The sequence below is a fragment of the Apodemus sylvaticus genome, chromosome 19 (genome assembly GCF_947179515.1).
Source record: "Apodemus sylvaticus chromosome 19, mApoSyl1.1, whole genome shotgun sequence".
In the NCBI taxonomy this organism is placed as follows: domain Eukaryota; kingdom Metazoa; phylum Chordata; class Mammalia; order Rodentia; family Muridae; genus Apodemus; species Apodemus sylvaticus.
In genome coordinates, this window is record NC_067490.1 from 60,040,550 (window position 1) to 60,062,907 (window position 22,358).

A 22,358-nucleotide genomic window follows, 5' to 3' on the forward strand; every position below is an offset into this window, starting at 1 on the left:
GGTAAAACCTTTCCCGTTTTCCCCCTCCACAAAGACCCCCAACCCCTCTTCCCACCCCCTGCCTCCATGTATATGCCCCTGCACCCGACCCACTCCCCCACTACCCTCCCTCGATTTCCCTTTGTTGGGCATCTATTGAGTCTTCACCTGACCAAGGACCACTCCTCCTACTGATGCCTGACAAGGCATTCCTCTGCCACATTTTTGGCTGGAACCATGTGTACCCCTTGGTTGATGTTTTAGTCCCTGGGAGTCCTGGGGTGTCTAGATGGCTGAACTCGTTCTCCCCATGGAGCTGTAAAACCCTTCTGCTCCTCTGGACCACCCTCCAGCTCCTCCATTGGCGACCCCACACCCAGACAAAGTGATGACTGCTAGCTTCTGCTTCTGTATTTGTAAGACTCTGGCAGGGACACACCAGAGACAACCATGGCATGCTCTTTTTGGAGTATGGTGTTTTTAAATATACATTAAAAGTAAAGAAATTGAATAGCTTACAAATACTCATTTAAAGTAGAGAAGGATAGTGTCATGTCTTTTATTTATTTATTTTCTCCCAAATGCATCTTTGTTACTTTTCCTAGGGACACAATTGAATACCTACTAAGACCTTGTTTATATCTTTGCAATCTCTCTTTTTACCTTTTGCTGATAGTCTTAGAAGTTAAGGAAGAAAAAAGGCAAGTTTCCTGAAAGAACAATTGAGACAACTTAGAAGAACTGGGCAATCATTGATTGTTGAGTGTTTTCTAAATGATCTGTTTTATAGCTCTGAGCCTTTCTGGAACATTTTTTTCTTTATTTTTTTAGATTGTAATATAATTACATCATTTCCCCATTCCCTTTCCTTCCTCCATATCCTACAATATACTTCTCTTGCTCTCTTTCCAAACCATGGCCTTTCTTCATTAATTGTTACATATATACATACATTTAAGAATGTGTGTGTGTGTGTGTGTGTGTGTGTGTGTGTGTGTGTGTGTGTGTGTGTGTGGTGTATCCTGTTAAGTCTGTATAATGTTACTCCTATGTGTTTTTAGGACTGACCATTTGGAATTGCTTAACCAATTGGTGTTCACTTCCCTGGGTAAGACAATTTCTCTCACTCTCATTCTTTTGTCGTTTGTAGTTCTATGTGTAGCTCTGTACTTTTAATAGTTCTCAGTGTACTCTGTATTCTTTGACTTTCCTCCTGGAAATCTCTCTCTCTCTCTCTCTCTCTCTCTCTCTCTCTCTCTCTCTCTCTCTCTCTCTCTCTCCTCTCCCTCTCCCTCTCCCTCTCCCTCTCTCTCTCCCTCTTTTCTGCCCCACTCCTGCTTCTCTCCTCTATAGAATATATCCCATCTTGCACTTTTAGAGGCCATGTCTCTCATGAGGTTTTCTGATCCCATTTACATTCCTCTTTATCTAACAGATATTTCTGCACCTTTCACGTTCCTTTTTGTGAGTAGAGTGATGACAATTAACAAGAGCTCGGGTGGTGATTTCATCCTGGTGGGCTTCTCTGATCAGCCACAACTTGAGAAGATTCTCTTCGTGGTGGTGCTGATCTCCTACCTCCTGACACTGGTAGGCAACACTGTGATCATCCTCGTTTCCTGTTTGGATTCTGCGCTCCAAACACCCATGTACTATTTCCTTACCAACCTCTCTTTCGTTGATATCTGCTTTTCAACCAGCATTGTTCCTCAGCTGCTGTGGAACCTTCATGGCCCAGCCAAGACAATTACTGCCACAGGCTGTGCTATTCAGCTTTATGTGTCTCTGGCTCTGGGGTCCACTGAATGTGTCCTCCTCGCAGTTATGGCATTTGATCGCTATGCTGCTGTTTGCCGACCACTTCACTATGCTACAGTTATGCACCCACGGCTCTGCCAGTCTCTTGCAGGTGTGGCATGGCTGAGTGGAGTGGGCAACACACTGATTCAGGGCACCATCACCCTCCGCCTGCCTCGCTGTGGGAACCACAGGATTTATCACTTCATCTGTGAAGTTCCTGCCATGATCAAGTTGGCCTGTGTAGACATTCATGCCAATGAAGTGCAGCTATTCATGGCTTCCTTGGTGTTACTCCTCCTTCCCCTGACACTCATCTTGGTGTCATATGGATACATTGCGCAAGCATTGATGAGGTTAAGGGCAGCTCTAACCTGGGGTAAAGCTCTTGGAACCTGTGGATCCCATCTGCTGGTAGTAGTACTATTTTATGGCACAAGCACTGCTGTCTATATTCATCCTAACAGTTCCTATGCACAGAATCAGGGGAAGTTTATCACCCTTTTGTATACTGTAGTTATTCCTACTCTAAACCCCCTCATTTACACTTTGAGAAACAAAGATGTAAAGGGAGCATTGAAGAGGCTGGTAAGCAAAGATTTCAGCACTGGAAAGAAAATTCTTTCAAGGTAGACATATAGTTCTCTCTGTCCTCACAATGATGAAGGTACTCATCCAGATCAATTATCCAGGGTCTCCATGAGACACATGCTCCAGATCTAAACTCACAGCCCTCTCTGGAATGCTACAGCAAGAAAACCACTCCCCTAATTATCACAGTCAGAGATGTCCCATATAGACTTGATAATCAGATTATTTAATAAACTGAACACATTTGCTGTTGTCAAAGACTCCTGCAATTCTTTCCTTTTAAGGGGTCACTCTTTTATTAGGAATCCTGGTTCTTATTAGATGAAGTATGTCTACTGGTTTATTTCTTTTGTATAAAGATAAGTGTGTTCACAGCTAGCTAGAAGTCTTTGTTATTCTTTACTGGTATGTTTCTGTGAAACCAGCGAAATATGGCATCCTATATCCTTGGACCAATATCCTCTGGAAATGCTCTAGTCAAAAATACATGCCTGGGTTCTCCCTCACTGGTCTGCTCCAGTGGGTCTCATAATGGAGTTTTATTGATTTTTACACCTGTTGCTTTTGCTAAGTACGCTTTTCACTAAAATTTCAAGTTTCTTTAAGTATTTTATTGGATGATAATTTCTGAGCTTTGATTTCTGTATTCAGAATATTAGGTAATTTTTATCATATGATCTTAGAAATCCAATTAATTCCAGGCAAAACCAGACATGATATTTGAGCCTAATCCATTTGTAGTGTTTATGTGTGTGTGTGTGTGTGTGTGTGTGTGTGTGTGTGTACAGTCATGTATAACCTAACCATCTTTATACAGACTGGCTGGATTGCTTTTCATTTTGGGAGGTTGGCAATTCCTTTTTATGTTCTAAGAAGAGTAAAAGGACGTTTGTTTAAAAGCTGAAGAAATCCAGAGCTGGCTTCTCTTTATAATGAACATAATATTTTTTTAAACACATAACACAGTGCTTTGTTATTAGTTGTATAAAATTTATTACTTTCTTTGTTTAGCAGATCTTTGTCTATTGTTAAAGTTTAACAAAAAACGTTAAAATCTGTAGAATTTAGAACTTTTGCTAGGCAAAATAACTTGCATATTGAGAACTCTGAATTGGACCTTTCTGGAGAGAAATATTTATGAAACAAACCTGTGACTCACAGAAAAAAAAACATTCAAATACCCTCAATGTTATTATTCCATGTACCTTCCATAATTAATTATACAATAAAAACAATATGAAGAGTCATATATACCTGTTCCTATTTACAGTTATGAGTCATATCTGTAAATATCTGTATCCTGTACTTGCTTCTAAATTCATTTTGTTAGATCTGCCTCAAAATCTTTCTATTTTGAATATATTTTGTTGTATGTTTATATCATATGTATTTCACATAATCTATGTCTGTACTCATCAATTTGTTTTCAGGTCATGTGATCACACAAATGATGTATATTTGACATTATTTGTCATAGACAGCTTGACACATGTTTTATATATGTTTTTGATACATAATTTTATTCATTCTTTCATACATTATATTTTGATCACATTCAGCTTCCTTCAGTGCTTACCATGTCTACTTCCAAGTCCATCCTTGCATAAGTTTGCATCGTCATGTTTTTTAAACCCACCCAGTCTAATTTGTGCTGCTGTAGACTCTGGGGTATGATATAATCCACTGAAGTATGTTTGAATTACAAGGGGCCACATTCTTTTTTTTTCTTTCTTTTTCTTTTTTTATTAGATATATTCTTTACTTACATTTCAAATGTTGTCCCCTTTCCTGGTCCCTCTCCCACACCCATGAAAATCCCAGAAGCCATTTCCCCTACCCCTGCTCCCCAATCAACTCTCTCCTGCTTCTCTGACATGGTATTCCTCTACAATGTGGCATCCAACCTTTCCAGGAACAAGGGCCTCTCCTCCCTTTGGTGTCTAACAAGGCCATCCTCTGCTGCCTATACGTATGGACCTACGGGTAACTCCATGTGTACTCTTTGGTTGATGGTTTTGTCCCTGGGAACTCTGGGAGTACTGGGTGGCTCATATAGCTTTTCTTCCTATGGTGCTGTAACCCCATTCAGCAACTTGGGTACTTTCTCTAGTTCCTCCATTGGGGATCCAGTGCTCAGTTCAATGGCTCACTGAGAGTGTCCCCCTCTGTATTTGTCATACTCTAGCAGAGCCTTGCAAGTGACAGCTATATCAGGCCCTGGTCAGCAAGTACTTGTGGGCTTTTTCAGCATCTAATGAAATGACCATGTGATTTTCTTCTTTGAGTTTGTTTATGTAGTGGATTACATTGGTGGATTTTCATATATTGAACCATCCCTGCATCCCTGGTATGAAGTTTACTTAATTGTGTTGAATTATCATTTTGATGTGTTCTTGGATTTGGTTTGCAAGAATTTTATTGAGTATTTTTACATAAATATTCATAAGGGAAATTGGTCTGAAGTTTTCTTTCTTTGTTGGATATTTGTGTGGTTTTGGTATCAGCATAATTGTGGTTTCACAGAACAAGTTGGGTACTGTTCCTTTTCTTTATATTTAGTGAAATAGTTTGAAGAGTATTGGTGTTAGGTCTTCTTTGAAGGTCTGATAGAATTCTGAACTAAAAGCGTCTGGTACTGTGCTTTTTTTGGTTGGTGTTGGATTCCATAGCTGCATGCAGCTATTATGAAGTGGGTAGCTGGAACAGAAGCTGAGGGATGGATAGGGAAGGGGCAAAAAGAAAAATGGCCAAGACAATATTCACTGATCAAAGCCGGAAACTTTAATGGCATCAGACCTTTTAATAGTTTGGGCAAACCCTTCCCCCCAGACTCCAGGCTGAGTTCTGGTGGAAGTTGTCTAGCTTCTCTTGGAGGTCCTCCTCTTGACTGCTCCAGCAGCTGGGTGGGTCACCTGCTTAATTCAGGAATTCCTAGACTTGTAGGAACAATGAACCTAACCTTTACTTGGAGAACTCCACCCTAGGTGGAGCAGGATCCTGGCTATCTGGGAGAAGTTAACCTTGACCGTAGTCAAGTACACTCTTAGCACTCCACCCAAGGATAAAAATTCCTGCTTTAACCTACTTCCCTATTATGTCCTAATGGCAGATTCCTGCCTGAAGCCAGGGATTATCCTTGACCAAAGTCAAACTCCAACCAAGTGCATGACTGCTCCAATATGGCTCTGTACAGGTTGGGAGACTTTCAGTGACCACTTCTATTTCTTTAGGGGTTATGGGACTGTTTAAATGGTCTATCTGATCCTGATTTAACTTTGGTAGTTGGTATCTTTCTAGGAAATTGTCCATTTCATCCAGATTTCCCAGTTGTGTTGAGTATAGACTTTTGTAGTACGATCTGATGATTTTTTTTTTTTTTTACATTCTCTCAGTTTCTGTTGTTATATCTCCCTTTTCATTTCTGATTTTGTTAATTTGGAAACTGTCTCTGTGCTCTCTGCTTAGTCTGGCTAAGGACTTATCTATCATTGATTTTCTCAAAGAACCTGCTCCTGGTTTTGTTGATTCTTTGTATGATTCTTTTTGTTTCTTCTTGGTTGATTTCAGCCCTGAATTTTATGCCTTCTGCTCCTCTTGGGTATATTAGCGACTTTCTGTTCTAGAGCTTTCAAGTGTACTGTTAAGTTGCTAGTGTATGCTCTCTCCAGCTTCTGTTTGGAGGCACTTAAAGCTATGAGTTTTCCTCTTAGCACTGTTTTCATTGTGTCCCAAAAATTTGTGTATATTGCCTTTATTTTCATTAAATTCTAAAAAGGTTTTGATTTCTTTCCTTATTTCTTCCTTGACCAAGTTATCATTGAGTAGAGCATTGCTTAGCTTCCATGTGTATGTGGTCTTTCTGTTGTTTTTGTTGCTATTCAAGACCACTCTTGCTCCATAGTGATGTGATATTAGGCATGGGATGAGTTATATCTTCTTATATCTTTTGAGGTCTGTTTCGTGACCAACTTTATGGTCAATTTTTGAGAAGGTACCATGAGGTACTGAGAAGAAGGTATGTTCTTTTGATTTAGGATGTAATGTTCTATTTATATATCTGTTAGATCCATTTGGTCCAAAACTTGAATTAGTATCCCTGTGTCTCTGTTTAGTTTATGTTTCCCTGATTGGTCCATTGAGGAGAGTGGGGTATTGATGTCACCCACAATTATTGTGTGAGGTGCAATGTGTGCTTTGAGATTTAGTAAAGTTTCTTTTACAAATGAGAGTACCCTTGTATTTAGAGCATAGATCTTCACAATTGAGAGTTCTTGGTAGATTTTTCCTGTGATGAGTATAAAGTGTCCTTCCTTGTCTTTTTTGATGACTTTTGGTTGAAAGTCAATTTTATCTGATATTAGAATGGCTACTCCAACTTGTTTCCTGGGACCATTTGCTTGGAAAATTGTTTTCCAGCCTTTTACTCTGAGGTAGTATTTGTCTTTGACACTGAGGTGTGTTTCCTGCATGCAGCAAATTTCTGGGAACTGTTTATGTATCCAGTCTGTTAGTCTATGCCTTTTTATTGGGGAATTGAGTCTATTATGCTAAGAGATATTAAGGAATAGTGATTGTTGCTTCCCAGTTTTTTTGATGTTATTTTTATATTTGTGTGGTTATCTTCTTTTGTGTTTGTTGAAAGAAGATTACTATCATGTTTTTTCTAGGATGTAGTTGCCCTCCTTATATTGGCATTTTCTGTCTATTGTCCTTTGTAGTGCTTTATTTGTGGAAAGATATTCTGCAAATTTGGTTTTATCGTGGAATATCTTGATTTCTCCATCTATGGTGATTGAGAGTTTTGTTGAGTATAGCAGTCTGGGCTGAAATTTGTGTTCTCTTAGGGTCTGTAGGAGATCTGCCCAGGATCTTTGTGCTTTCATTGTCTCTGGTGATAAATCTGGTGTAATTCTCATAGGTCCTCCTTTATATGTTACTTGGCCTTTTTCTCTTACTGTTTTTAATATTCTTTCTTTGTTTACTACATTTGGTATTTTGACCATTATATGATGGCAGGAATTTCTGTTCTGGTCCAGTCTGTTTGGAGTTTTATAGGTTTCTTGTTTGTTCATGGGCATCTCTGTCTTTAGGTTAGGGAAGTTTTCTTTTATAATTTTGTTGAAGATATTTACTGCCCCTTTAAGTTGTAAATCTTCGCTCTCTTCTATACCTATATTTCTTAGGTTTGGTTTTCTCATTGTGTCCTGGATTTCCTGTATGTCTTGGGTCAGGAGCTTTTGGCATTTTGCATTTTTTTTTGACTCTTGAGTCAATGGTTTCTATGGTATCTTCAGCATCTGAGATTCTTTCTTCCATCTCTTGTATTCTGTTGTTGATGTTTGCATCGATGACTCCTGATTTCTTTCCAAGATTTTCTATCTCCAGAGTTGTCTACCTTTGTGATTTCTTAGTTGTTTCTCTATCCGTTTTTAGATTCTGAATGGTTTTGTTCAGTTCCTTCACTTGTTTGTTTGTATTTCCTTGTAATTCTTTAAGGGATGCTTGTGTTTTCTCTTTATGGGATTCTGCCTGTTGACTCATGTTCTCCTGTATTTCTTTAAGTGATTTTTGTGTTTCTTTATGGGCTTCTACTTGTCGACCCTCGTTCTCCTGTATTTCTGTAAGTGATTTTTGTGTTTCCTTTTTAAGGGCATCTACCTGTTGACTAATGTTCTCCTGTACTTCTTTAAGGGAGTTATTTATGTATTTCTTGAAATCCTCTATCAGCGTCATGAGATGTGATTTTAAATCCAGATCTTGCTTTTCTGGTGTGTCAGAATATCTAGGACTTGCTTTTGGGGGAGAACTTAGTTCAGATGGTGCCATGTTGCTTTGGTTTTTGTTGGTAATGTTCTTGCATTTGCCTTCTGCCATTTGGTTATCTCTGGTGTTAGCTGGTATTGCTGTCTGTGACTGAGGCTTATCTGTCATGCAAGCCTCTGTACCTATGCTCCTGGGAGACCCATTCTCTCTGTGTATATAGGTATGTAGGTACTCCTGCAAGACCTGCTCTCTTGTGTTGTATTTGGGTATGTAGCTCTGTGGCTCCATCAACTCAGAAGATTCCTGTCCCAGGCTACTCCTAGACTCTTGTGTCCTCAGGGTTTCTGGATGTTTCCTTTGAGCAGCAGGGGTGGTCCTACCTGTGCTGTCTGGCTTCTCTGCACTCCTGAGTGGTTAGCTACCTTTTTGTGTCACTTGCATATGGTGCATGGTGGCAGAGAGTGGTCCCAAGCCAGAGACAGAAACTGGAGGGCTTCCACCAGAGGGTTCTGGGAGTTTTCCTCTGAGCTGATGGGGTGGTTCTACCTGTGCAGAAAGGCCTCTTCACACTCCTGGGTGGTTAAGCTGTCTCTCTTCACCATTTGGGTATGGTGCGCTGTGCCAGAGGAGGGACCCAAGCCAGAGTCAGAAACCAGAGGGCTTCTGCCAGAGGGTTCTTGGAGTGAGCCTCTGAGTGGTGGAAGTGGTTCTACCTATGCAGGCAGGCCTTTCTGCACTCCTGGGTGTTTAAACTTGCCCCCGGCGCCACTTGGGTTTAAGGAGCCACATTCCTAAAGGCAACTACATTTCCCATTCCAAGAAAATATCAATTACCAATAGTCTTTCATATTCAACATAATGCTAAACAGAAGAAAACCTCAAATCCTTTCTTCTCAAATCAGGAATAAGTATATCCACTCTCTCAATTTCTGTTCAAAATAGGGCTTGAAATCTGATCAAGATCAACAGAACAAATGAAGGTCATCAAGGCTATATATATGTAAGACAGGAAGAGTTCAAAATATTTTTATTTATAGATGTTATTATTTGAGATATAGAACATTCTAAAAACTCCACCAGAAAATTTCTACAGCTGATAAATATTCATCCAAGGAGCATGATGCAAAATTAACACACAAAAATTATTATCATTCCTCTATACAGATAGCAAATATACTGAGGAAGAAATAAAGAAAAATACCATTCACAATAGCCTTAAAATATGTCCTGGAATAAATCTAAGAAAGGGAAATATTTCTACAGTGAAAATTTAAGATACTGAAGAAAGAGATTGGTAAAAGACTAATTGGTGAAAGACCTTAAGATGAAAAGATGCTCATGGATTGGTGGGATTAGTATTCTGAAAAAGCCATTCTATCAAAAACAATCTCCAGATTTAATGCAATTTATATCAATTGTGTCTTTATATGACTCTATCATATACATTTTGTGTTCTCTGTTTTACAATGTACATATACCTTAATTCATGTTATTATTTTACATCTGTATTTTGCTTTTCTCTTCTGCAGAAATAGTTTATTCAGTTAGTTCTTTTGATTAGTTATATTACCTAAATTTCTTCTTATTGGAATAAAGTCAGAATTACCAAGAAAGATAACTCAAAGAAACAATGATAGAGTAAAATTTTAGCAGCTCAGCATATTTCAGCTTACCAGGCTTCTCTGGTCAGCTTCAGCTGCACTCAGCTCTTCTGGACACCTTGGTCATTGACATTGTGACACTGACAGAAAGCACAATGATCATACTTGTATCATTTTTTAAACTCCAAACTGCATACACCTATGTACTTCTTCCTCTCCATTTTCTCCTTCCTAGACATATGTTTCATGACAAGTGTTGTTCCTCAGATAGTCTAGAATTTCAAAAGCCCATAGCAGACCATCAACTATTCTGTATAATCCATGTCTACATTTTTTTGTGACTGGACTTCAAAGTGTGTACTTCTGTCACTGTTATCTGCTGATCCCTGTAGTAGAGAGTTGTCAGACACCCAAACTTTCTCTGGACACTCATTGTCTTGGCCTGGATCTGTAGTTTTATGGTGTTGTCAATTCAGACCACTCTAGTTTTTCAATTATTTACATGCAGCCACCACAGGGGATGGCCTCCACCCTAGTTATTCAGGACCCACATGAAGACAAAGTTTTACATCTGCTACATAGGTGCTAGGAGGCCCAGGTCCAACCTCTGTATATTCTTTGATTGGTGGTTCAGTCTCTGAGAGCCCCAAGGGTCCAGGTTAGTTTATTCAGTGGTCTTCCTGTGGAGCTCTTATCCCTTTAGAGTCCTCAATTCCTTTTCCTTCTGTTCTTCCATAAGAGTCCACAAGCTCCATTCATGCTTTGGCTATGGGTGTCTGCATCTGTCTGAATCAGCTGCTGAGTAGAGCCTCTCAGAGGGAAGCCATGATACACTCCTGTCTGCAAGCTTAACAGAGTGTCATTAATAGTGTCAGGGATTGGTGCTTGTCCATGGGTTGGGTCTCAAGTTGGGCTGATTACAAGTTGGCCATTCCTTCAGTCTCTACTCCATCCCCTGTCCCTGCATTTCTTGTGGACGGTGTAAATTTTGGGTTGAAAATTGGTGTTCCTATAGTTCTATTAGGGTTTCTGTCTGGCTACAGGAGGTGGCTCTTCAGGATCCATATCACCAATGCTGTGAGTCAAAGCTAAGGAATACCCCATTGATTCTTGTGTATCTCCCATATCCCAGATCTCTGTCTCTTCCTGGATAAGTCCTTACCTCCCCACCCCAGTCTGTCTAGGCTGCTTTGTTTGGCCTCAGTAGCAGAGGATGTAATTAGCATCACAGAGACTTGATATTGCCAGGTGAGGGAACTGACTGGAGGGGGGCAGTGTGCAGGATGTAAAGTGAATAAATAAATAAATAAATAAATAAATAAATAAATAAATAAATAAATAAATATCAAAATAGCTAAATCTTCATATAGGAAAGAAGCAGTTGTGTGTGTATTTAAAATTAAATTATCACAATAGAGAAAACAGTGGTCTATGCAGAAGACAGATCAGTCTAAGCACTGTATTTATAAAAATGGCACTTCCTGGAGAAGAAGAAATGGCTCACTGATTAAGAGAACTGTCTGTTCTTCCAGAGAACCTGGGACCAATTCCCAACTCCCATGTGATAGCTTACAACTGTTTGTAATTTCAGTCTCAAGGTATCGGACACACTCATTCTTCAGCCTCCTGGACACTAAGTATACATTTGGTACACAGATATACATACAGGTAAAACATTCACACATCTAAACCAAAAAGTATAAAAACAGAATAGCAGTTTTTGGGTGATATAATTTTATTTGCTTTAATAGTCAGAGATAATCATGTTCAAATAAACATTTTCTTAATCAATAATGCAATCAAATACATGAAAAGTGATTTGGTCACCTGATTCACTTAAAATCTATTTATTTCAAAAAGCAATAAATATACAAATTAATAAACATTTGAATACTCACAACTCAAATATAGCTGAAAAATAATACTTTCCACGTATTTGTTAAGCTTTTATAAATATTGTCGCTTGTGGTTAGCTTGTTGTTGATTTTTGCAGGCGTCCATTTCCAGGTAGTAACCCACAAAGTCGATAAACTCATACAGAAAACACTATAAAAGCTCAGGCTCTGTCTCATTGGCTCTCCTCAGTTGAATCCAGGCAGCTTCCTGTTTGGTTTGTTTTTGTCTGATCATTTTTCTCTATGTATGTTACAAGGGCAGTTTTGCTCTTACAGTGCTTTATATTTTTCATATGCACCTGAGTTCTCTTGGGAAGAATTTTACCCTAACTTTCTTGTTTATAACATGCAATGGTATGTTGGGTAAGAAGGGATTCTTTAGTTTTGACAAGCTGGTAGCTAGAGGATATTTCATTTTTGAAGATCATTTTTGAAGCTATTTCCTGATGTCTGTACCATCAGTGTTGTAGATTTTCAAATACATGGCTAAATGAACATCTATAGGGGGTATTAGGCATCTATTCAGGGACTAATCATGCCTTATAATTACCTGAGGATGCCATTTCACTAAATTGTTTTTGTCTTTTTGAACAGAAGAAATCAGGAGAAGGGATGGGGATATGTGGGAGAATTCTCTATATTGGGGAATAGGGATGGGGAACAACATTTGGGATATAAATAAATTAAGAACAAAAATAAATGAATAAAACTAATAAAAAAGCAGAAGTCAAACTGAACAGGAAAGCCAGGTTTAACTTATATGAAGCAGTACTAATCTTTTACATCTCACCCCAATTCCTGAATTTTATATTCTATAATCTAATGACTAATTATCAAAATCAGAAAATTGGAAAAAGGACAATATTACAAGTCCCATGATATGTTGGCCTAATCTTTACAGAAATGTTTTTAGTATTGTACATCTTATATGTCAGTATCCAATCCAGAAATCCAGTTGACATTTAGTTATTATATATCTTCATTTATTTTATGATTGTTCATTAGTATTTTTATCTTCTGTGACTATACCTTTGAAGATAAATAATTATTTGTTTTGATGGAATGTCTCTGAATTTGCAATTGTCTAGTGATTTCTCTCTTTTAGGTTGAGGTTGTATGTACTTGGCACAAATACCAAAAAGTGTTTCCTGCTTTGCTTATCTCAGTTCAGAATTAGGGGAATGCATGGCATCTTAACCACATGGTTAAGGAGCAATGAAATTATTTTAAACTATTTTAGTTTTGTAATTAAAAATATTTTTTAAAGCCAAAAAGATATTTATAATGTTTCTCATCTTTAAGTATCAAAGGTTATATCAATGAATTACCTATTCTGGAGCCCTTTGTAACTTTGTCTCCTGAGTCTTTTTTTTAATTAGATACTTTCTTTATTCACATTTCAAATGTTATCCTCTTTTCCCCCGTCCTATATCCCCTGCCCCTGCTCACTAACCCACCCACTCCCACTTTCCTGTCTCTGCATTCTACACTGGGACAACAAGCCTTCACAGTTTCAAGGGCCTCTCCTCTCATTGATGTCTGACAAGGCTGTCCTCTGCTACACATGTACCTGGAGCCATGGGTCCCTCCATGTGTACACTTTGGTTGGTGATTAAGTCCCTGGGAGCTCTGGGGCTAATTAAAAATATTTTAATGTATTTTCCTTTTGTATTTCCTTTTAAAGTAGTAGAAGTCATAGAAGAAATACTTATAGACTATGGAAATATTCTGTGTCTCTTCAAAACATTAGGCACTGATTTTACCATGTCAGTGAATTTTCCCTAACACTTTGGCTGTAATGGTCCTTACTGCATGTAAGTAGGCACAGAACAATGAGTCTAAGGAGTATATAAATATTGTCCTTCTGTTTGGATAAATCAGTACTGCAGTTTTAGTGTAATGGTATTTTTTTTATTTCTTTCAAGCGTTCTGCACATTTAATTGGAATTTTATTTTTGTTTCATTATATGCATAGAGACTCAAGATAATTATTTTATTTTGTGTATTATTATAACTTCTACCATTAATTGTTTTAGTGTTCTAATTGCTTCAACTTTGGCCGTTGAAAGCTCTTCCATGTTGGCTCCTGTGTCTTTTCAGCATTTTGCATGTGCTTCATGATTTAGATGGTTTGTTGTTTCATCTTTGAAATGACTCTTCTCCAAGGAACTCTGGTTTCTTTTCTTATAGAATGACATCCAGAATCCAATTGTCTGACACTAGCTGAACTTTTACATTAGTCTTTCATCACTTGTAATCCCACTTAAATTCCTAGAGGGGAGGAGAAACTACTTCTGTTTCAAAAACCTGGTACCCAACCCCTGGAGTGTGGACTGACCTAAGGATACACAGAGCAGAGGCTAACAATTCACTGCCCTGAGAACTACTTAGCTGTTCTAGTCCAATGCATTGGGTTTATATGCGCTGAGGAATATGGAATTGTAGCATATCAAGCTGAGATCACTTAGAAGAAATTTGTCAGACTATCTCCAAATGTATGTCGATTCATCTGCACATGCATACATTTTAGAAAATCTTGAAAATATACCAATTAAATTTTGTATACTTTATTTCTTCTCCTGTAATACAACTATTAATTGCTTTAAATTAATTTACATCTTAAAATGCTGACAATTATTTCTCATAGTTTTTCTTTAATGGTTTGTAGCATATAGGTTCAAAGTTGACAGTTTGCATTGTTGGAATGTTTCCATGTTCTGTAAACAGAACACACAAAAGAACTATTTAATTCTATATTACATGTTTATATAATTAGGTCTGAAGTATCTAAAGACTTTTATGAGAGGAAATACCCTGCTTCACAAAGCTATTATTGCATTAAGTACCATGTTTTGAGAACTTTTGTAGAGTTCAGGGGTAACAGGTATATCAGGGACATATAGACAATGACTGAGAGCGTGTACAGAGAATTTTCAAGGTTCTTGAGATAGTAGCACATACTTTAAACACTTACCAGACAAATATATTTAAGTAATGGACTAACTTACTAAAGTTATTTAGTAGCAAGTATACTTTTCCATTATTTACAATTTAAAATAGTGTTACGTAAAGAGAATACTCTAAAATCAAAGTGATGGTTATTAAAGATTCTTATAATACAGCCAGGAAGAGCACTTGCTTGCTTACTTTGACAGACTGTGCACCATTTCCAATGAGGTTTCAGGATCCTCAGTTACTTACTTATTGTCAGAACTTTCTTCAGTCCCAGAGTTCTTCTCAGTGCTCCCTTAACTTCCTTGTTCCTTAAGCTATAGATGATGGGGTTCAGCATGGATGTCACTGCTGTGTAGAAGAGGGCCAAGAGTTTATCAATTTCTGGTGAGTGGCTAGATTTGGGCCTCAAATAGGTAGCAGATGTTGAGCCATAGAAGAGTGTGACTACAAGTAGGTGGGAGGAACAGGTGGAGAGAGCTTTATGGCGCCCCTCAGGTGAAGGCATCAGCAGCACTGCAACCAGAATTCTGACATAGGAAGATATGATCAGCAAAAATGGACTAAATATGCAGAGGACTGCTGCCACAAAGATTGCAGCTTCATTTTGGGATGTATCTCCACAAGCAAGTGCCAGGAGAGGTGGAAGGTCACAGAAGAAGTGGTCTATCTCGCAGGGTCCACAGAAGTTCAAGGAGAAAATAAAATTGGTCTGTCCCAACCCTACAATACATCCCATTCCCCACGAAACTATTGCCAAATGGGCACATACACCACGATTCATTCGAGTTGCATAGTGTAGTGGGGCACATATGGCCATGTAACGGTCAAAGGCCATAGCTGCCAATAGGCAGCACTCAGTTATACCAAAGAATATGAAGAAAAACATCTGTGTGGCACATCCTTCCCGAGAGATCTCTCGGGCCTCACTCACAAGGCTCTGCAGCATCTTGGGTATGACAGAGCAAGTGTAGCCAATTTCCAGGAGAGACAAGTTGGCCAGAAAGAAGTACATGGGGGTGTGCAGGGCTGAACTGGTACAGATGGCAAGGGCTATGAGTGTATTTCCTGTCAGTGATACTAAGAACATGAGGAGGATGAGGGTGAACAGAAGGAAGCATTCTCCAGGGACCTCAGAGAACTTGGCAAATACAAAGCGTTTGACAGACAAACTGTTCTCTTGCCACAGAGAGCAGTTGATACTCATCTCCTGAAAGAAAGGACAGCAAACCATTACAAGCATTCTTGTAGATGAGAGAATTTATTCAGCCTCTCTCTCTCTCTCCCCCAGTCTCCCTCCCTCTTGTGTGTGTGTGTGTGTGTGTAATAGATATATGGGCGTACATGTCATGTGCCTGTAATGTTCAGATACCAAAGATACCAATTTCAAGTATTTTTCTTTGTTAGTCTACACCTTAATTGTTGAAACAGGGTCCACAGAAGTTCACAGAACTATGAAGAAGTTCTGTGGGTTCACAGAACCCACAGAAGTATGAAAGTTTTGCCTTTCATACTCTTAGTGTTGGAATTATATCTAAATGTTAGATTGCCCAGTCTTTCACGGGTATTGTGGGTCCAAACTTTACTCCTTGCACCTGAACAAGTACACTAATCACTGAACCATTTATATAGCATATAATTTTATTAATTCTAGAGCCTCTTGCAAATTAGAAATTTGTTAACTGAGAAATTAATTTTTTAAAATTCAGAAATCAACACTTACCCTCAAAGTTTTTTTTAAAATCAAATCTTTTCCCTATTCATACTATTAGTTGATTTTTTTTTTTTTACAATTTATAGTTAGTTGTCAACTATTACATGACAAAATATTAGCAGGGAAAGGTGGTATATCCTTTACTCTCAAGAGTTGTTTGGCTGAGGCAGAAAGTCATTGTGAGTTAAATGATAGCCTAGATTGCAGAGTGATATTGTGCTAACAAAAAAAAAAAAAAGGTAAATGGGTGGTCAGTTGTCCATTTAGTTTCCCTTTAGTCAATTGTCAATGCTAATATGAAAAGGTCCTTTCAAATTTATTTTTGTTTCTTTATTTCTGTTATCACTTGCTCTCTTTAACCATGTTCTCTCTTCTCTCTTCTCTTCTCTTCTCTTCTCTTCTCTTCTCTTCTCTTCTCTTCTCCTCTCCTCTCCTCTCCTCTCCTCTCCTCTCCTCTCCTCTCCTCTCCTCTCCTCTCCTCTCCTCTCCTCTCCTCTCCTCTCCTCTCCTCTCCTCTCCTCTCCTCTTCCCTTCCCTTCCCTTCCCTTCCCTTCCCTTCCCTTCTCTTCCCTTCCCTCCTCTCCCCTTCCCTTCCCTTTCCTACCCTCCCCTTCTCTCCCCTCCCCTTCCCTTTCCTACCCTCCCCTTCTCTCCTCTCCTCTCCTCTCTTCTCTTCTCCTCTCCTCTCCTCCTCCCCTCTCTCCTCCTCTCTCCTTCCTTCCTCTCTCTAATCCCCTCCCCTCCCATCCCCTGCCCTCCTTCCTCCTCTTTCTCTTTCTTTCTTGAGACAGGGTCTTACTTTGTACTTACCATTTTTTTAACTCAATATTTTCTTATTGGGTCCTGACTCCTAAGTAATATTTTTTTTTGGAGTTTATAGACTCTCATTTGTCACTTAAATTTTCAGGTATATTTATACCTGTTGTATATTTTCACATCTTCAAGGAACCACAGTTTCCTCAGTGACATAGATTTAGAAGCCAAGAGAGAAATGTACCCACAGGTATGTCTGACTAGGGCTTAACTGGTAACTTAGACTGCAGCAGCCCAATGCAAACATGTGCATAGTGATGAGGTCCCATGAGTCTGAGGAAATGGAAGCATTCCTTGTGGAAGAATGATGACAGTGAATACTGGCAACCTACAGTCTGTCCATGCTTGTTCATTTTATACTTTTAATACTTATAGGACAAGTAGAAAAATACAGCCTGTCATAAGTATATTTCATACCTTCCAAAGTTCAGAGTCAAATAAAAAATTGGAGCATCAGAAGGTCTCAAAATACTTTAAAACTATTATCTAATACAAATGCTATTCTGTTGAGATATTAGAAATACTAAATCACACAAAATGGAGTCAAAAATTACAAATCAGTAAAAATTTCTGTCCTTGTTATTTGAAATTATATTGAAAGTGCCAAAATTTGACTACATTTTCAATTGCTTTTAGGTCTCCATCAGCTGATGAGGTCATCCTCAGGATGCAGAGATTAATGTAGTAGAAATCTGTTTGAAATTCATGCTAGAAAGTTCTATTTTCATAATGACCAATGAAAGGAGAATGCAGTCTCATGTACTGTATATACATACACACAAGTCCACATACAGATCTCAAGGCTCTTCAGAAAGATGGAAGTATCAGAATAGGCTGCAACAGATAAGCCTCTGTCTCTAATTTTAAAGTAATCTTCAAGTAAAATTTTAGATTAGTCAATTTGAGCTGTTTCAGCTTAAAACTGTAAATACTTTGAAGCCCAATGTGAAAAATAGTAATATGTTCATTAAAGTGCAAAAGTGCTTGCCCTGAGAAGCATCTTGTGCAGACAGTTAGGAACATTATGTGACTATCCTCTGGAGTGACCAATCTAGTAACAGAATGAAGCCATTCACATACAGTTGTAACATAATATTTTCTGCCCCGGCCTGCGGGGGGTTTCGACAGGGGACCCTAGAAGAGAGGGCAGAGAAATAGAGACAGGAGACGCGAAGAAGAAGGCCAAGACCAACTTGTTCAAGGACCCCCAAAACTGTATTTTCTCAGGCAACTTATACAAGCAGGGAAGAAGTAAGGCAAGTGGGATTTTCCATGTAACCCAGGCATTCTGCCAAGGGGAATCTCTGGCAGCTGTAAGATGTTTTCTTCTTCAGGGAGGGCACAGTGACCATTGACCACCCAATCTCTCCAACGTCTGTAGCTGAGGAGAAGTCAAAACCTAAGCCTATCTTTAAAATGGACTCTAAACATAAAGTAAGATCAGTTTGGCTCCTGGCAATTTTCTTTATCATTTATGAGTTTTGTTTAATATATAGATCTTCAGTGTTATAAAGATCCCATAAACTCTGGTAGTCTTTAAAAAATTAGAAATATTCGTTGGTGGACTTGATTCCTTCTCTCTCTCTCTCTCTCTCTCTCTCTCTCTCCCCAAATTTTTTTCTTCAGTGAGCTAAGGAAAGTATGATACACTGTTAATTCTGTTTCTGAAACACAGCAGTGTTTGTGTGCAAAAATTCTCAGGAAATACTCATCATCACCACCATGTAGTCACTATTTCTAAAATTCTATAATAGTATACATGGTTTGTGTAGATTGTTAGGAAAAGATTATCAGGAGGCTCACCTCTACCTTTCCAGTTTTCCCTCAATTACTCATCACAGAACCATTTGTCACCAAGTAAATAACATGTTATCTCAACACAATAGAAATTGTTGGATTACTTAAGTAGATTGAGGTGCACTGTGTAATGAGGGTTTCCACATGTCAGCATTGTGATGTGCTGATTTCCCATGGACTTAGGCTCTTTTCTGGCAAAGAAGCTATGATTCTGAGTTGACCATTACATTCCTCTGAGATGGAGATGTTAAATAAAATAACAGCAAGAATTCAAAAGTGTTTTGAGTATCAATTGTTCATTTTTACACTTTAGTTCACTTTCTCTAAGTCCAGTATTGACAACCTAGCTGTGGCACATACCTTCAATCTCAGCACAAGATGTGAGAAGAATTACTCCTTTTGCTTCTGGTTAGCCAACTTCGGGCTTTCTCTGTGCCCTCTCCTTACCACATTCTCATTATCATTTTTAAGTCTGTGCATTAAAAAAAACCTTTGTTATAGTAAAGAATCACATCTGAGGTCAGGAGGTTTGTGTATCCCAGGAGAGAACACTATGTCCTTTGAGGCAATAATTCAGCATCATACACACACACACACACACACACACACACACTCACAGGAGATGAAAGATGATAGATACAGGAAAGTAAATAAATAGATATGTGATAGGTAGGTAAATAGATGATGATGATAGTTGATAGATGACAGATAGAGGATAGATAGAAGATAGATAGATAGATAGATAGATAGATAGATAGATAGATAGATAGATAGAGATAGACATATACAAGTTATAGTATTCATACAATGATATATTTGAGATTTCCACATTCTTGAAAACAATGTTTATAAATATATTTTACTGCTATCCGCTGTGTTCAGAGATCTGATTCTCTCACTCTCCCCAGGAGACTTTGCAGTTTTTTCTTACTGAAGAGTGTCAGAAGGCAGCCTGAATCTCCTCTTGAGAGTCAAACTGGACATCCCTGTTGGAGTTTGCAGACAAATGCTAAATTGGATGGAAAAGAAGTAAATCTAATTGGTGAACAAATCAGAAATAAATGTAATGAATGATGTCATTTAATAATAAGTGCTCCTGTATGCTCTGCTCATCCTGTGTTATGAAATGAAATGTGGTATTATAATTTATTATTTGGCCATTGGAAAATATTAATATAAATTATTAAAGTTTTCAATTTTCCAAGCGTTATCTAAAATAGTCAAGAAAACTAAATAATTAGCCTTCATGCCATATTCTTTTGATGAAACTAATATTTGTTCTGCTTATTATAAATTATTTAGGTTAATAAATTTGACACCTTCCTAGTCATATGTGATATTGACTATGTCTCTAATTATTTTTATCAAAAGTAGGTCCAATAAAAAAAGAGATAAAAGTTGTGTTAATGTAGAAGATATGAGTAAGGCACTGAATGCTTATTACAAAGAAAGACCAATAGCTGAATATCTAAGGTTTTCATTATGTAAAATAGGAATGATAGGGAGAATAATTGAGTCTCTTGAGTGGGATATGCTCTTTGTCATCAGGCTCTGCAGTGACTAAGCACAGTACCATCTACAACAGCCCACATACATGCTATCTCAGCATTAGAGAGAGTTTATATATTTTTGTATATAGTTTTCTGAAATAAAACATAATTGCTTTAAATTAATTTTAACTTAGATATTAGCAGTTATTATTCTGAGAATGAGATATGTAGCCAAGGGGATTTCCATTAGTTTTACAGGGGAGGTTAAACAATAAAGTTATTTTTTTCTCCTTCATAGATCCTTGCTTCTTACAATGACAGAATAAGAACTAACACATAAAGTGTAATAACTCCATTTAGTTTGAGAACATATTTTGGCGTCTCTTGTATCGAGGTGCATCCATAACTAATTCTGGCCAATAGGATGAAAAGTACAATTAGTTAAATTTGTTGATTGATTGTCTGTCTCATTTCCTATACTACTGGAGTTTTTTGTTTTGTAAAACCTTATTTATGGTGAACAATCCTACAAATCTATTCATACAAAATCATAAGCTAGGGAGCTTGAGAAAAGGCTCAGGAGGGCAAGCTGCAGAAGGTGTGCATTCTTCTCTAGTACCCATATTCACCTCTAGGAAATCTGTTGCTTCTGGACTCTAAGCACCCATATTTAGTTGCAAATAATTCGTATTCTCTCTCTCTGTCTCTCTGTCTCTGTCTCTCTGTCTATCCCTCTCCCTCTCCCTCTCCCCACCCCCCTCTCTCTCTGTCTGTCTGTCTCTCTGTCTCTGTCTCTCTGTCTCTGTCTCTCTGTCTCTCTGTCTCTCTGTCTTTATCCCTGCCCCACCACCCAATTTCATTAACTTAAAAGCAAGATCATAAGCCAACTCAGAGGTGGTTGTGCACACCTTTAATCTTAGAATTTGGAGAGCCAAAGATAAAACATTAAATCAGGAGTTCAAGGCCAGCCTCACCTATGTAAGATGTTATACTAATTATATTATGATGAACATGGTAATGGACACCTTTAATTCCAGCAATGGGCAGACAGAAGGAGGTGGACTTCTGTGAGGTAAAGGCAGGCCTAATCTACAGATCGAGTTCCAGGACAGCCAAGACTACACAGAGAAACTCTTATCTCCAAAAATCAAAAAAGAACAAAAAGTCTGTGGAGATTTTGATGGGAATTGCATGGACCCTATAATTTAATTTAAAGATTCCTGTGCAACCTTGTCAATGTGTATTTGTTAATGGAGTCCACTCAGCTTCCCTTGAATCCATGGATAAAAGACACACACAGAAATTCATTTTCAACTTACCTTTTTGGTATAATTGCTGGACACTACTATCTCCCACCTGGAAAAACATGTCCTTGTTATTACTCTTAGCTCTACACCTCCCACCTGCCCTAAAATTTAGTGGCCAGTACCATTTGGCCCCTGACCACCATCTATAGGAGCAGCCTATGTGATCATTCCATTTTGACATCTCACATGACTCCTTAACCCTTCCTCATCAGAAGCCTGGTGAAACTCTGTCTCTCTTTCCTTGCATCTTCATTTTACTCCAGGGACCACCTTCTGCCCAGCAATTGTCCTTAGCATTTGTCTCCTGGCTTTCTTTACTGACAGATCAAGAACCAACTGGAGAACAGGATGTTACCATCAGCAATGGCCCTACAGAGTCTTATTCAGGAAGTCTTCATCTGTACCATATGCCCTACTTTCTCTTCTAGTAGTATCAGGGTATCTGGTTGAGGTCTTTGCCCTTCTGAAACTATGTTTTGTGCAGCATAAAAGATAAGGATTGAATTCCACTTTTTTTTTGCAGTATAAAGTTCAGTTTCTCCAATACCATTTGTTAAAGATGCTGTCTTTTCAGTGCACATATACTTTGCATCTTTGTAAATTAATCAAGTGGCTATAACCATGGGCTTATAGCTGAGTCTTCAGTTCTATTCCATTTT

General features: G+C 38.3%; 2 protein-coding genes across 3 annotated transcripts; one reads left to right on the forward strand and one right to left on the reverse strand.

The window, feature by feature from the left end:
- The first annotated feature begins 1,455 nt into the window (after nt 1-1,455).
- On the forward strand, nt 1,456-2,409 carry LOC127669363 (olfactory receptor 2G3-like). The gene has a single exon (XM_052163172.1). The coding sequence runs from the start codon at nt 1,456-1,458 to the stop codon at nt 2,407-2,409; it is 954 nt and encodes a 317-aa protein (XP_052019132.1).
- Nucleotides 2,410-14,819: 12,410 nt separating this feature from the next.
- LOC127669355 (olfactory receptor 10C1-like) lies at nt 14,820-15,812 on the reverse strand. Of its 2 annotated transcripts, XM_052163163.1 has the most exons (2): nt 15,446-15,785; nt 14,820-15,025 (listed from the first exon to the last, which is right to left on the reverse strand). In XM_052163163.1, exons 1-2 carry the CDS (start codon nt 15,783-15,785, stop codon nt 14,820-14,822), a joined length of 546 nt encoding a protein of 181 aa, XP_052019123.1. The 2 variants fall into 2 exon arrangements, with proteins under 2 accessions (XP_052019123.1, XP_052019122.1); XM_052163162.1 differs by having other exon boundaries at nt 14,820-15,812.
- Nucleotides 15,813-22,358: the final 6,546 nt, after the last annotated feature.